Source organism: Silurus aristotelis (genome assembly GCF_946808225.1).
Source record: "Silurus aristotelis genome assembly, chromosome: 17".
NCBI classification, from domain to species: domain Eukaryota; kingdom Metazoa; phylum Chordata; class Actinopteri; order Siluriformes; family Siluridae; genus Silurus; species Silurus aristotelis.
The window spans coordinates 7,603,074-7,619,380 of NC_139590.1; the positions used below are offsets into that span (position 1 = coordinate 7,603,074).

Genomic DNA, 16,307 nt, shown 5'->3' on the forward strand with positions numbered 1-16,307 from the left:
AAAACAACTTTTAATAAATTCAAATAGTTAGGAAGCATATCGATTTTTGAAATTTTCATTCTGTTTTTGGTTCATTCAAATAGTTTGGAAGAAAAATCTTGTCTATTCTTTTTTTCTTTTCACCTCTTTCTTCTTCTTCTACTTCTTTCGGCTGTTCCCATTAGGGGTCGCCACAGCGGATCATCCGTCTCCATACCACCTTGTCCTCTACATCTGCCTCTTTCACACCAACTACCTGCATGTCTTTCCTCACCACATCCATAAACCTCCTCCTCCTTGGTCTTCCTCCTTTCCTCCTTTCTGGTGGCTCCATCCTTAGCATTCTCCTACCGATATACCCCATGTCTCTCCTCTGAACTTTTCAAATTTATTAAATCAGCCAAATCATGTCTGGCGTTCATCGCACTGGAGCGATGCAGCAAATAATGTGAACATACAACCTACAAACAGCATGTCATGCATCCTGACTCAAATCACCTGACGTTTTAAGTGTATGATAAACGTAGAAGCAGAACTGCTGCAAAATATGATGGAACCTTCTGGAAATTAGGATGGCCTTATGGATTTGTGCTATTTACAGAATTGTATGTATGGAAACATCGTTTTTGTGCCAAATATACTATGAACTTGGTACTCTGCATTCTGGTAACTAGTAGGCATGATGTTGTTGGAGACAGAAATGACTTAATGGTTAAGCAAGCGATCATAAGGTTGTGAGATCAAATTCGTGGACTAGCAGAAATCATTATTCCTTTACTCTAAACTGCTTGGGTTGCATCTTGTCACTGGTTCTTTCTTCAATGAATAGATAGAATAGAAATAGATAGAAATATGTATTCATGAATAGAATGAATAGATACTAAGCTCCAGAAATCAGGGTTCAACTATATCTTGGGGGATCTTACATGTCACTGATATGAGTGCATCGCTTTTGTTTTGTTTTTTTGATAGAAGGTGGATGTGGTGTATTACAAATTTCTCTATACTCCTATGAAAAGGATCTGAAAGACTATTATTATGAATAGATTATGTTTTAAGATCATTATAAAAGGTGTACTATATTCATATTACCATGAAATAGAAACACTGCAAAGTGCAAAAGGTTTGAGTGATAAGGCAAGGTGCAGTGTAATTCACACACATATATATAAAATTATTATTATTATAATTTTTTATGAGTTTGCTGTATTGAATCGATTTTTCCTCCCATATCATGCCATACTTCATTCAGGTCCACACCGATCATAGCCTCTGACCCAGACATTTGTGAACTGGTCTTTGAAATCAGATTCTTTCTTTCTCTTTGCTGCTGTTACATTGTGCTTTTTGTGTGTGTGTGTGTGTGTGTGTGTGTGTGTGTGTGTGTGTGTGTGTGTGTGTGTGTGTGTGAGAGAGAGAGACACACCAGGGCCCCGCGCATGCGCCCTCACCTCCTCGGCCTGCTTGCGCAGCGCCTTCTCCCGCTCGTACTGCGTGATGAGCTGCTCGTTATCCTCCTTGAGCAGCTCGAGCTCCACCTCGTGCTCCTGGTTCTCGGTGAGCACCGCGTCCAGGTTCTCGAGCACGTTCACCACGAGCGGCATGAGCTCCTTCACGACCTCCTCGTCGTAGCTGTGGATGAGGCGCTCGAACTCGCGGTAGATGCCGCTGGCCAGGCCGGAGACGCGCTCCGACATCACGGACACGGAGCCGTAGTCGTCCTGGTAGACCACCTCGTCCAGCGGGAGCTCCATCATCTTGGCGGTGTTGATTTTTTGTTTTGTTTTGTTTGTTTTAACGTAAATAAATAAATAAATCCACAAACTCGGGTGTTTATGTATATGTTTTTTTTTTTTTTTTTTTTTTTTTTGGGGGGGGGGAAGGGGGGGGGAAGGGGGGTTAATTTAAAGGGGGGTCCTCAGGTGCACGCGCTGCCCCGTTATTCCATGATGTGATGATGATTATGATGATGCTGGATGATGATGATGATGCGCCGCGGTGTCTCGATGTCCCCCACCCCCGGTGTCTGGGCCGTGCAGATCTGTTTGTTTAGCTTGTGGAGGCCCCTCACTCGGAGACGCTAAAACCTCGCCCCGTTCATCAGATCGGACGCGTCAGCAGTGGAAAGCTCGAGCCACACGGATCGGTTGCCGTCCCATTCCATCACCACAGTGCGCGCGCGGGCGGGCGGAATCCGTCACATCACGCGCACAAACCCTCCGCGGCGCTGCACCTGCCTCTGCGCGGCCATGACTGCGCCGAAACCCACACACACAAAAAAAAAAAAACACTAAAGAAAAAAATATTGAGATGAATAAATCAAGAGTTCCAGGAGGATGTCACCTGCCCTCCGTTCGGTCTCCGGGTGCGGTGTCTATAACGCGTAGCGCCACATTTCAGGCGGATCTTCTTTTTGCGCCATCCATGGTCGGTGCTGTGGGTTTGACCGTGGGACGGTGATGCCGTTTCCCATTCGCTCTCTCCGGGTAACTGGGAGAGTCGCGTGCGAGCTGCACGGAGGAGGAGAGTGTGTGTGTGTGTGTGTGTGGGGGGGGGGGGGGGGGGGGGGGGGTTTGACGTCACGACGCGGGTGGTGCCACCGCTCGTGCGGCGGTGACGTTATTATAGACGTCTATTTCCAAGTAGAAAAGAGAAATAAATATATAAAAAAATTTTGGCGGCAGCAATATGTCGTATTTATGGTTTTTTTTAAATTACAAATTGTTATTCTAAATATTTAATTTTTAATAATCTCACAATTCTTCTTTTTCTTCCTCTTCTTCTCCTTTCGGCTGCTCCCATTAGGGGTCGCCACAGCGGATCATCCGTCTCCACACCACCCTGTCCTCTACATCTGCCTCTTTCACACCAACTACCTGCATGTCTTCCCTCACCACATCCATGAACCTCCTCGTTGGCCTTTCTCTTTTCCTCCTACCTGGTGGCTCCATCTTCAGCATTCTTCTACCAATATAATTCATGTCCCTTCTCTGCACATTTCCAAACCATCTCAATCTCGCCTCCCTCCTCTTGTCACCAAAACATCCTACATGTGCTGTCCCTCTAATAAACTCATTTCTAATCTTGTCCATCCTCGTCACTCCCAACGAAAACCTCAACATCTTCAGTTCTGCTACCTCCAGCTCCACCTCCTGTCTTTTACTCAATGCCACTGTCTCTAATCCATACAACATCGCAGGTCTCACCACAGTCCTATAAACTTTCCCTTTCTTTCTTGCAGATACCCTACTATCACAAATCACTCCTGTCACTCTTCTTCACCCACTCCACCCTGCCTGCACTCTTTTCTTTACTTCTCTAACACACTCTCCATTACTTTGCACTGTTGACCCCAGGTACCTGAACTCCTCCACCTTCTCCACCTCTTTTTCCTGCAACCGCATCACTTCACTGCCCTCCCTCTCATTCACACACATGTACTCTGTCTTACTCCTACTGACTTTCATTCCCCTTCTCTCCAGCGCATATCTCCACCTCTCCAGGCTCTTCACAACCTGCTCTCTACTCTCACCACAAATCACAATATCATCTGCAAACATCATAGTCCAGGGAGACTCCTGTCTGACCTCGTCCGTCAACCTGTCCATCACCACTGCAAACAGGAAAGGGCTCAGGGCTGATCCTTGATGCAGTCTAACCTTCACCCTGAACCAGTCTGTCGTACCTACTGCACACTTCACTGCTGTCACACTGTCCTCATACATGTCCTGCACCACCCTCACATACTTCTCTGACACACCTGACTTCCTCATACAATACCACAACTCCTCTCTTGGCACTCTGTCGTACGCTCCTTCTGTCCTTCTCTATACTTCTCCATCAACATCCTCAAAGCAAATAAGGCATCTGTGGTGCTCTTCCTCGGCATGAAACCATACTGTTGCTCACAGATGGTCACCTCTTCTCTCAGCCTGGCTTCCACTACTCTTATCTATAACTTCATGGTGTGACTGATCAACTTAATTCCCCTGTAGTTACTGCAGGTCTGCACATCTCCCTTATGCTTAAAGATCGGTACCAGCACACTCCTTCCTCAGGCATCCTCTCCCCTTCCAGAATCCTGTTAAACAATCTGGTTAAAAACTCCACTGCCATCTCTCCTAAACATCTCCACGCTTCTACCGGTATGTCATCTGGTCCAACCGACTTTCCATTCTTCATCCTCTTAATCGCTGCTCTCACTTCCTCCTTACTAATCCTATCTACATCCTGCTTCACCAACTCCACATCCTCCAACCTTCTCTCTCTCTGATTTTCCTCATTCGTCAGCTGCTCAAAATACTTCCTCTACCTTCTCAACACACTCTCCTCACTAGTCAACACACTCTCCTCACTAGTCAACACATTTTCCTCTCCATCCTTTATTGCTCTAACTTGCAGTACATCCTTCCCAGCTCGGTCCCTCTGCCTGGCCAATAGGTATAAATCCTTTTCTCCTTCCTTAGTGTCCAACCTCTTATACAGCTCCTCATATACCTTTTCCTTGGCTTTCGCCACATCCCTTTTTACCTGCTGCCGCATCTCCTTGTACTCCTGCCTACTTTTCTCATCATTTACTTTTCTCATAATCTGTCGATCCCACTTCTGTTTTGCCAACCTCTTTCTCCTTATGCTCTCCTGCACTTCCTCATTCCACCACCACGTCTCCTTGTCTTGCTTTCTATTTCCAGATGTCACACCAAGTACTTTTCTAGCTGCCTCCCTCATCACTCCTGCAGTAGTTGCCCAATCATCCGACACCTCTTCACCGCCACCAAGCCCCTGTCTGACCTCTTCCCTGAACCTCACACTACACTCTTCCTCCTTCAGTTTCCACCATCTTATTCTTCTTTCAATCCTTACTTTCCTCCTCTTCTTCTTCGCCTCCAAAACCATCCTACAGACCACCATCCGATGCTGTCTAGCTACACTGTCCCCCGCCAACACCTTACAGTCTCCAATCTCCTTCAGGTTGCATCTCCTGCATAGCACATAGTCCACCTGTGTGCACCTTCCACCACTCTTATACGTCACCCTATGATCCTCCTTCTTCTTAAAATACGTGTTCACCACTGCCATTTCCATCCTTTAGCAAAATTTACCACCATCTGCCCTTCCACATTCCTCTCCTTAAAACCATACCTACCCATCACCTCCTCATCACCTCTGTTCCCTTCACCTACATGCCCATTAAAGTCTGCCCCACTGCCCCAATCACCAATTCTTTCCTAGGTACACCATCTACCACTTCATCTAATTCACTCCAGAATCTTTCCTTCTCCTCCATCTCACAGCCAACTTGTGGAGCATAGGCACTGATGACATTTATCATCATCCCTTCAACTTCCACCTTCACGATCATCACCCTATCAGAAACTCTCTTCACCTCCACTACACTCTTACTGTACTCTTCCTTCAGAATCACCCCTACACCATTTCTCTTTCCATCCACACCATAATAAAACAGTTAAAACCCACCTCCAATGTTCCTGGCCTTACTTCCTTTCCACTTGGTCTCCTGAACACACAACATATCTACCTTTCTCCTCTCCATCATATCATCTACCTCTCTCCCTTTACCCGTCATAGTACCAACATTTAAAGTACCAGCCCGAACCTCTACTCTCCTACAGTGCTCCTTTTCCTGCCATCTCTGTAGACGCCCTCCTCCTCTCCTTCTCCTTCTTCGGCCAACAGTAGCCCAATTTCCACCGGTACCCTGTCGGCTAACGATACCTGTGGCGGTCGTTGTTAACCCGGGCCTCGACCGATCCGGTATGAAATTCTCATTTGTGATCCGCATATTTGATTTAGCACATGTTTTTACGCTGGATGCCCTTCCTAACGCAACCCTCCCCATTTACCCGGGCTTGGGACCGGCACTAAGAGTGCACTGGCTTGTGTATCCATAATGGCTGGGTTTAATAAATCTCACAATTATTATCCCAAAATAGATCTGAGAGACTACATGGTAGGCGTGTAACGGTGTAACAATACACACAATTCACGGTTCGGTTCAATATCGGTAAGGTTAGAAGGAAGAAAAGCAACAAAAAAATTATTTATTAATAACGCAGATTTTATTTTTTTTTTTTACTATTAACATTTATACAGTTTACATTTTAAAAACAATTTGCTTAGGTATATTATATAAATTAATACATTAGTTATAAATTATATAAAATAATATTTAAAAATAAATAAATAAAATACTTTTTATTATATAAAATTAAGAGATCAACCAAATTAGCATAAACTAAACTGATTAAATGAATAGAAAAATTTATTTATACATTTATATATATATATGTATATATATATATATATATATATATATATATATATATATATATATATATATATATATATATATATATATATATATAAAACAGCGATCAGAGCTGCTGTTGTAGAAATGTTGAAAAAACACCTTCAAACCAATTTGAGTCAACACTGCTGTGAGACTTCTGTACACGTTTCGATTGCGATGCTAGAAAAATGACTAATAACCAAAACAAATCAAAGACTTTGTTTGTTCGCTTCTGTGCTTTATGACAAGACTTGCATGTCATCTAATACAGGAGAAGAAAATGAATGATGATTTTGGCCTTCAGTGTTTTTTTACAATCCAACTCAAACATTTAAATATACCATTCACATGATGCATTATTTGTAGATTTTTTCATGCTTAAACATAAGGGGGCGCTGTATACAAATCCCAACAAATGCTTGAACACGAATGCGTTCTTTTTTTTTTCTTTTCAAATTGGGCACTAATTCAAGAAGTCTTGTCTGAAAACAATATCAAGCTTCAATCCATTCTTGTAATTTCTAGATTCTATATATTCTTTACATTTCGATGAACCGCGTTTATAAAGTTCCACTATGGCTTTTAAGTACGGTTCAAATCCAGATGTTGAAAGGACAAGATGCAAAACCTCATTAAAAGATATAAAACATGTAACTGGAGGAAACACTCGCTACACTTATAACTATATGTTCTGTCTGAATAGGTACTTTGGTTAATTTAGTACTCACTATAATCGATAGTATAACTTTACTGGATAACATCTCAAGGCGTAGAAGTTCTTCAAATACCTGGACTTCCTCCAGTCCCAACACATCTGCTGCTGCTCACTGTGCAGCCAAGAAAACACAGTGTCAAGTAATGGGTGGCTCAGTATACCTCCAAAACATCTGCGGTAGTTTCCAAGTCCTACTTTCACTGATCATCTGGTTAATCAGTGTTCGAGACTTCCATTAATATTGGCACCCTTGGTGATTGTGAGCAAAGAAAGCTGTGAAAAACGTATTTAACTATTTGCAATGCTTTTAGACCTCACCTACTATACCTGATTAGGTTTGAGAATACATGGTAAGAGAGATGAGGCCATACCCCTGTACAGAATCTTTCCACATTCTCAGATTTCAAGGTGCATGCTGGTGGAAGTCAGGCGACTGAACCTTGATTTTGTTCTCTATCAGGACCCTTTTCTCATTGTGGTTTTGATGTGTTTTGGATCATCGTCTCACATGAACATCCAACCATGAAAACAAGGGTACTGATATTAGTAAACAGCACTGTATAGGTCATGTTCTGACTACTAAAGGTCAGTCCAAGAGCATAGATTCCTGTGAATTTTGCGTTTAAATGTATATTTACACCAGTAGGTTAATTTGCGAAATATGCCCATGTGTGTGAAAGGTTTTATAAAAAGAAAGTGAGCGGTGGGCCGACCACCCTGTCCAAGACCACTCTGTACAAGGTCTATTTCCATTTTGCATAAACGTTCCCATGATCCATTGCTCCTTTATTCAGGATGAAGCAGTTACTCAACATAAAGTATAGCATATTCAGTTTCCTAATAATGGACAGTCTTTAAAAACAGGACCTAATACCAAAATAAACCGCACAGCTATTTAAGGAAAATCCCATCTGCAAAAGAGCAATGATTCAATTGAGCAACTGACAGAAATGTCAAGCAAAAGTAGTTCCGTAAAAACCCACAGCTGGAACAACTGTTATATGTTGCTATGCAAAACTTGTGTACGTGTAGTAACAGTTCTACTATAATGAACTTCTGCTAAAATTTAATTTTTACCCAATATGGGTATAGTAAGTCTCTTGGAGCTCAGTGTCCAATCAAAGGAAACCAGAACACTTTACCTTTTTATAGTTTTTAGAGGAAAAAATATCATTTTATGGGGAAATTTTAGTTTACTAACCAATATGCTATAATGCCCTAGATCATAAATAATGATAAAACACAAACAAGTAGGACTTTTCTGTGATGTCATCAGGGATGCAGTCTTTAGCACAAAGTCTGGTTCAACGGAAAAAAAACCCCCAAAGATAAAGAAAAATCGATTTTATACATTTGACCTTGCAGTGTCCTTGACCATGTTGATGTCCATTTTTTTTTCAATCCACTAGTTTTATTTGCTGGTTAAACCCATGATAAATCATTTAAACCATTCAAGCATTCGTTCTTGAGCCACTGCACACAAGATTCTTGGCTGAATGGACGATGGATTGAGCAAAGATCTCAATTAGTCAGAAAGTGACTCAACATGCAAATATCACTTATGTATGAGAAATGTTTGCCCTTGTTCAGATCACTTCCAAAATCACCTCCAGCAGTTCATCTGTTTGGGAATGACGAGGAATTCCATACAAAAAAAATAAAAAATAAAAAAATCCTACAAACATTCAAGCACTTGTTATTGGGAGGATCCACCACCAGGTGGCAAACCTAAAAAGAAGAAAAGCGTAAACATTTCCTTTAAAAGAAACAGACTTGAGCACCACTGACACAAAGAAATCCAGGCTACAATAACAGAGTTACACTACAGCAGTGTATGAATCAAAATAGATGTTTATTGTAACAGTTTTTTCTGTGACATTGCCGTTCAACCACGCAGGCACTTTGGGCAGTGCTTCCATCAGCATGTGAGAAACACACTTTCACGCAAACGTGAGCCACCGTCTGCCTTCCCTGCTGCGGTTTTCATTTTAAACCGGCAGCTCGAGGTGTACGATGGGGAAAAAACCAGATTCAAGTGCGAAAAACATTTTTTTGGTACAAATGACAGAGCATCAATTGGTTGGGAGAGAATCTTTCTAATGTACCAAATACCTACATATGCGAATAAATGGCATGTTTTGTTTTTAGCAAAAGAATCCGAGTACACGCATACTCAGGAGCCGTTTGTTCCACTGCGTGTGTTACAATTCAATCATCTGTGGGATAATTTTTTTTGGTTCGATCTAGTTTTGCGGCATCTGGACCGGCTTGCGTTCCTAACACGTACACGTAGCGCAACAGAAAAAGGGATGCTGTTAATAGATCCCACATCTGTATACTGCTCGAAATAACAAAACAAAAAACCTCAATCTCCAAAGAGAAGAAAAAAAAAAAAAAAATACAAAATATTCACACTATTTTGAGTTTGAGCTACGCTAGAACAAAAATTCAGTCCTCGGAACTTATTGCCGATTTTGCGGTTTTTTTGTTTGTTTTTTTTTTCTGTGCTCGACCGCACACCTGGCTGAACTTTCAGGAGCACCATGCAGGAAAGCTCTTAGAGCATCGGGACGGGGGACGTGAGCCGCTGCGTGACAACACAGATACATACATGCGCCGTTACGATCACGACAGTGGTTCCAGTTTACCGTTACACGCGCGCGTTTTTTTTCGTTTTCATCGTCTATACGACATCGGATTCGGAAAGAGCACGTTCACGTAAGACGGTCGAGCCTCCGAGTGTGATTGATGAGAACAGGAACCGTTTGATTGATTGAGCGCGACCGTTACTCAAACCGTCAAAGAGCAGGGAAGAGGGTTGTTTAAGGAATGAGTTAGAAAGTGCAAGTAGGGAAAAGAAAAAAAGAAAAACAAATTAAGAAGGCGATGAAAAAGTTATTTAAAAAAGTAAGTAGCAGTGTTAATAAAGACAGAACTGAGCGACTGATTGGGAGAGAAACAGCAGGGAAATGTAGTGGAGTGAGAACGCAGTGCTGGTCAGTAGAAGACCACGCTGGATTTTCCACCAGGAGGGTTGAGAACTCTGTTGTGTGAGCGTGGCCGTGCTCCGAGGTGCGGCTCGTGGTCCTTCTCGCTCAGCTGTTTGGCGGACGAATCGGAATCCTGGGTGGCTGTGGGTTCGGGGGTAGGAGGAGCTTCTTTTTTCGGGGTAGCCTGCGGAGACACTAGCACTTTCTTCTTCACTTCCTCCTTTGGCTGAGGGGCTGCGAAAGAAGTAAAACAGATTGACCGTTGTGAAATAAGGAAATATCCAACGCTCTATATGACGCCAGTATCTACCACTTCTGTAGCTCATGCGTGGGCATTTCTTTTAATGGAGAACAGAAAACCTGTTCAGAGTGCGTTTACAAGAAACGTGCAGGCCAAGACATGCTTTTGGGCAGATTTCCCTAGATAAGACTCAAGACTAAATAAAACTACAGCCGAGGCAAGAAGAGCGAGTCTTGAATAAGATGCTACATCATGCACCAGCAATAATCATATTCATTAAGTCAGACCTTCCAGCAACTCCTCACTATACACTTATTTAGTCACACCATTCTGTCTGAGGTGCGTTTTATTTATCTAGGAGAATTATCTATAGCTGAGCCCCTCTGCACCTAATTGCAAGAATAGCAATGAGAATCAACTTAGGAAACTCATGCTCGCAGGCACTGCAGACCCCGAAACTCAGTTTACCATCCAGCAACATGTGAGGGAGAGCAAAATACACTGATCAGGTATAATGTTATGACCACCTGCCTAATGTTGTGTTGGTTCCACTTTTGCTGCCAAAAACCCAGTCGTGACCCATCGAGCATTACATTCTTCAGCAATCTGAGCTACAGGAGCTCCTCTGTTGGATTGGACCACACGGACCAGTTCCTTCCTTGGACCACTTTTGATAGATACTGACCACTGCAGACCAGGAACATCCCACAAGACCTGTAGTTTTGGAGACGCTCTGACCCAGTCGTCTAGACATCACAATTTGGCTTGTTTCATTAATTATGCTCGCCCATTTTTCCTGCTTCAATCACGTCAAGTTTGAGTAACAAAATGTTCACTTGATGCCGGATGTATCTCACCCACTATTTCTGCATCATGGCACCTATATAAAAAACACCAGTTGTACATTTATGGCATTAGGAAGACACCCTGTAACCTCAAAAACAATATTTTCTCAACATTTCTACTTAAGTCTTGCTTCCATAAAAAAGACGACATGATCTTGCATTGATCATGGGTATTAATTTTGGGATTAGACCTGCTGAAACAACAAAATGCATAAATACATTTTAGGTAAAAATGTGTAACGTGCACACCTTGACACCGCCCCCAAACAACCCCAACCACCATCACCACCCATCCACCACCTCATTGGTCAGGAGTTTAAAAACACAATGCAGATGACAGCACTTTTGTGACAGTCTAGCAGATGCTTTACATACCAAAATCCTCCAGTTCAAACAAAACCCTTACTTCAAACTTAATCGTTTCGGCATTTAAACAAAACGGCTGTTGTTGGTTTTTCAGTACACTAAGCTCCAATTTGTCCTCTTAACGATGAAACCAGACGTTTGCAGGCATGTTCTATACAGAATTCACAAAATCACTTTTTCACAGAGATTCAGAAGCAACAGCAATATTACACACTGGCGTGTCAGTGAGAGAAAAACTCTTGCATCACAAAAATGCTATAGCTGCTGGAGATTAGACTGGGAGAATTAAATAAATATAACAAGACGAGTAGATTTTTTTTGGGGGGGGGGCAAAAACTAAGTTTATATTGTGTATGATTCCTTACCTGCTGCTCTGACTTGAACAGCTGATCCCACACTTATGTTGTCCTGAAAAACAAAAGCACAAACGAACCAATCAGGAAGGAGAAGCTACTTCATATACTTTCACTACAGGTTTTTGAATGACTACAAAAATCCAGATTCAGTCGGCTGTTGCCCAACAACAAGGGTTGGTTTGAGCTCTAGGAACAGAAGAATCATCTTTATCAAGCCCTCACCTACTCACCCCTTATTTACATAGCTCCTACAAGCATGCTTCTACCAGCAAGTACACCAATTTTTTACATCAAACACTTAATACAGCAGGGGTTATTCAAATAAACCTGAGAGAGAGGTGGGTGTATGTTTAATAAAGTGGAGAAACAGCCACATTGTATTCCCACTTTACATCCAGCATCCAGACCACCAGTATATCGCAGGCATGGAGAAGAGATACGAAAGGAAAATGGAATCACGTCCATGCTTGCCAGTTACTGCTGGAATCGCTTCAGGAATTATCCAAATGCAGTTCACAAGAGACGAGCCATAAAGTGGCGTTTAGACACCGAATAAACCTGAAACCTTGTTTAAACTGATGCTTTTATTCTGTAATTATCTGATATTCACATTATATTTCGTAGGCTTGTGTGTATAATTTGAAGATTGTATCTATAGTCTGGGAAGCTAAACAACAATGGGACCAACCCGCCCACAATTCAATCAGTTTGGCATGAAGAAGGAAAAAATAAAAATAAATAAATAAATAAACGAAAATGTTATTGGTATCAATAGAAATATACATTTATAATGATTGGTGTGTTATTTTTAGTGCCGACGGCGATCGTACTTCGGGAGACGATTGTTTGGATACCTCGCATGATGTTATTGCCTTCGTTTTCTGAGGAGCGGGGCTAGTGATTAAAGAAATGTCCTTGCATCTTGATGTGATGAATAATGCCAGCATGTTCACCAACCTTTGGTTTGTTGGGATGACTTTTAACTGTTGGCAGGTTCGACACAGGCCCGCCGAAGATGTTGCTAGTGACGCCACCCGGAGGCAGGGGCTTGTGTTGTGGAAAAGCTGCTTCCGGCTCAGTGAAAATCCCACTGCTCTTTCCACCTTCGAAAGATGGAGAGAAAGCTCAAACTAGGACGGATTCATTTCTGAACATACAACATACATACATACTAACCGGCTGTACTCATACGCTCTCTGCTATTTACTATAAATAATTTACAGTTTCTACAAAACCTGAACTGCTTTGTTTATACTGGAATACAGGGAAAAAAAAAAAAAAAAAAGAGTGCAACCAGTCCTTGCTTTCAAAGTTGCATTTACATGTAAAAAATTTGAATTTTAAAATAAATATAAATACAATTTAAAAAAAAAAAGTAAAAACCTTCAAAAAGAAAATCTGAGCAAGTAATATTTAATTATGGGTGTTTCATGAATCAAAAACACAAATCAAAATAGTTATGAATAGAACTAAAAGAAGACGATGCTTTCATGACCATATCAGTCTCCAGACCAGTGTTACACCTAACTATGCCACTTTGTGTAGTTAAAAACAACCAGACAAGAATAATAATAACTATAATAATACATAAGAACAACAACAAGCTTCCTTAAAGATAAAACAGCAATAGAGGTAATACATAATAAAGGTCGAAGATTAATCGTTTTTCGATTAATCGCATACGGATAGTTTTTCCGGCCCGCTGTCATTACGTGAACAGCCTCTAGTAGCAAATCAGTTCAGTACTATTTTACATGGAGTATTATTTTTTTTTCTATTTTCTAATCCAGTATCCATTTTGAAAACTATTGGTTGATTAATTGATTATCAGCGAGTACACTCCCACCTAGCTATTGGCGTCGGTAAAATCCACTATCGTCCGGGCGCTTCTACATGCATTTTTTCAACATTTTAATACAAGGTGTAGACCTTATATAAACTTGTGAAAACACACTAAATGCCTGGAATTTTACTTATCTTAAATTTGTCCTGAAAAAAAAACCCAAAAAAAATTTGTTGAAGAATGGTACATACAAAGCCACCTATCAGTCATGTCATCTCTCTCTATACTCGTACAAAGCTCTTTATTAAAAAGCAATTAAAAAGGACCTGTTTCGATTCTTAATAGCTTGAATGCTGTGTGGATACAAGTGTGCTTCTCTCCATCAAATATTCACACACAAGCTCTTTGAGGGTCCGAATTCCATTCCTCATCCCTAAGGGCGCATACATACCAACATCAGCATAGACTCTTCTAGAACATGCCAAAAGCTGGCAGCCAATCAGAGAACAGAATCCTTAATGCCTCCAAGAGGTACACTTGAAGCAAAAATAAAAAAAATACTAAAGCATGCACCCTGTACATATTTGCTATCAGGTCACATGGATGAGCTAAAGAAATCTAGAAACTCTAGATCAATAGTGTTAATCCTGAAGAAATGCCTCATAGTTTCCTCACACAACCTTTGACCTAAATCAGCAAGATGATTTCACCAATCGCTGGCTCTGATGGGATTGCGAATGACCGGTTTGGCTGTGACCTTTAGGGATTAATGCAGCGTTCATGAGGGAGGACAGACCAGTGATTGTGAAAGGAAAAGGTTACACACCCGGCCGAATAACAGTGTGGTGAGGATTTTACACTGGCAACTCAAATAGAGCTTTCTGTACACCATGTGTTGATACCTGGAGGATTGGATCGCTTGGGGCCTCCTTGAGGTGCCTCTGGAGGGGCGAAAACCGTGGAGGCCATCTTGTTTGGCCGTCTCGAAGCACTGCTGTCATCCTCGTAGCCACCGAATATATTGCTGCTGCCTCCACCCGGAGGTCGCAAAACCCTGTGAACAAACCAAAGGATGCGTGTGATCAGTCACAATGCTGTCGTACACATCCATGCTGGAGATAAGAGAGACCACAATGCTCCTCTCATTCGCCCATACTATCCGCTGTAGTGTCTTGCGATCCAAAATGGTGCAATTCCCAAACCATAAGTGCTAATGCTGGTTTAATTCGACTTTGATTAACCGCATTACAGATTTACAAAATCACCAATCAGAATGGAGAATTCTACATATTTACGATAGAACTGATCAAACCCCCCCCCCTTGCGTTCAAGGCGCGTCACTGCATCTCAGATGAAGGCGGTAAAGAAGAGCAGTAATGTGGGGCAAAAAAAAAATAAATCGCTTTCACATGACAGAGGTCACAATCAGTTTAAGTGAGAATATATAAAGCGGATTTGGTATTAAGCAAAACATGAAACTCAATTTCACGTTCTTTTTTATCGATTAGTGCCCAGTTGTCTTGAACACTAATCCGCACGTGTGGCGCACACAGAAAAAAATCGATATACAGCATTATTGTAAAAACAAGTCACCTAATCAGATCAATGAAACGCCTCCGTTTAGACATTGGTTCATATTAGATGTATTTAAGTCGTTTATTATTTATTGGTTCGTCTTGTTGAATAATTAGAAATGAGTTCGTTACTAATTATACTCGTAAAGAAACCGGATCGCATCACTTTAAGCACTAAATCGATATTTAAACACGGCCAATTTTTTTTTAATGACTGGTTTTACATTTCAATTACGTTCTTACACGCTTTTATTACTTGCTGAACAGAAAGCTAATATTAAGTTAGCTAGCTTTATTAAGCCAAGTTCCTATCTGGGATGTGTCGACACTATAAGCTATGCTAGTACAGCTAGCGCGCTCAGAATGAACCCATATGAGCTGATTATACCTGGAACTGGGTTTTCCACTGTCCTCGAGGCCCTGGAAAGTGTTGGTCGAAGTCATTGTGGCGTAGCTCCTTCTCCAAGCCTGGCTGAAAATCTCAATGACCCGCTATGCGGAAAGCAGCGGCTCCGAAACGCAGCGCTCACAAGTTCCGCTACACAAACAAAAAAGAGTTGGGAGGCAGCTGGCCACGCCCAAGAGGGCGGGACATATGGGAGGGAGTCAAAAGAACTCTGTTTTTTTTAAATGGTTCAACTGCTAATCAATCACAAAATCACCGCATTCTATTGGATAAAATGTCACGTCCGTTTGAACCGACTTTGAAAGTTGATTGGCTAAATGGCTTTTCCGTTTCAACTAACCAGCCCTTAACTGCGAATGTAAAATAACGTTTTAAATAAATAAATAAATAAATAAATAAATAATAATAATAATAATAATAATAATAATAATGATAATAATAATAATAATAATAATATTAATAATAATAATAATAAACTCAAACTTGTATTAACATTAAAAAATATTTTATAAAATCCAATGGTATTTATTTCCATAAATACAATTCGACGCAAAGCGTTTTAGTATTAGCCTTTTAAAACGATTCTTTCTTGAGTAACTGTCTGCATAAAATATCTGCATAAAAAGCTTCGTCTTACATATTGTAGCTATGTTGTATCTAAGGATTAAAAAAAAATATATCAGGATTATTCAATTACACTCATTATCGTAGATTTTCAAGAAAAATAAACAACAATTAAACG

The 16,307-nt window shown here is 41.2% G+C and overlaps 2 protein-coding genes across 16 annotated transcripts in view; both read right to left on the minus strand.

Annotated features, from left to right (window-relative positions):
• mapk8ip3 (mitogen-activated protein kinase 8 interacting protein 3) overlaps window positions 1-2,527 on the minus strand; it is a 46,964-nt gene extending 44,437 nt beyond the window's left edge. For 9 of the 15 annotated variants that reach the window (XM_083567309.1, XM_083567308.1, XM_083567307.1 and 6 more), the window contains exon 1: window positions 1,431-2,515. In XM_083567309.1, the coding sequence (XP_083423435.1) occupies window positions 1,431-1,736 (306 nt within the window). In that variant the 5' untranslated portion in view covers window positions 1,737-2,515. Of the gene's footprint in view, window positions 1-1,430 lie in introns of all 15 variants that reach the window. The other 6 variants (XM_083567305.1, XM_083567304.1, XM_083567313.1 and 3 more) reach the window with 2 other exon arrangements.
• Window positions 2,528-8,837: 6,310 nt separating this feature from the next.
• On the minus strand, window positions 8,838-15,742 carry jpt2 (Jupiter microtubule associated homolog 2). The gene is made up of 5 exons (XM_083567150.1): window positions 15,548-15,742; window positions 14,488-14,639; window positions 12,760-12,905; window positions 11,812-11,854; window positions 8,838-10,228 (listed from the first exon to the last, which is right to left on the minus strand). The coding sequence occupies exons 1-5, from the start codon at window positions 15,601-15,603 to the stop codon at window positions 10,002-10,004; spliced, it is 624 nt and encodes a 207-aa protein (XP_083423276.1). The 5' UTR covers window positions 15,604-15,742; the 3' UTR covers window positions 8,838-10,001.
• Window positions 15,743-16,307: the final 565 nt, after the last annotated feature.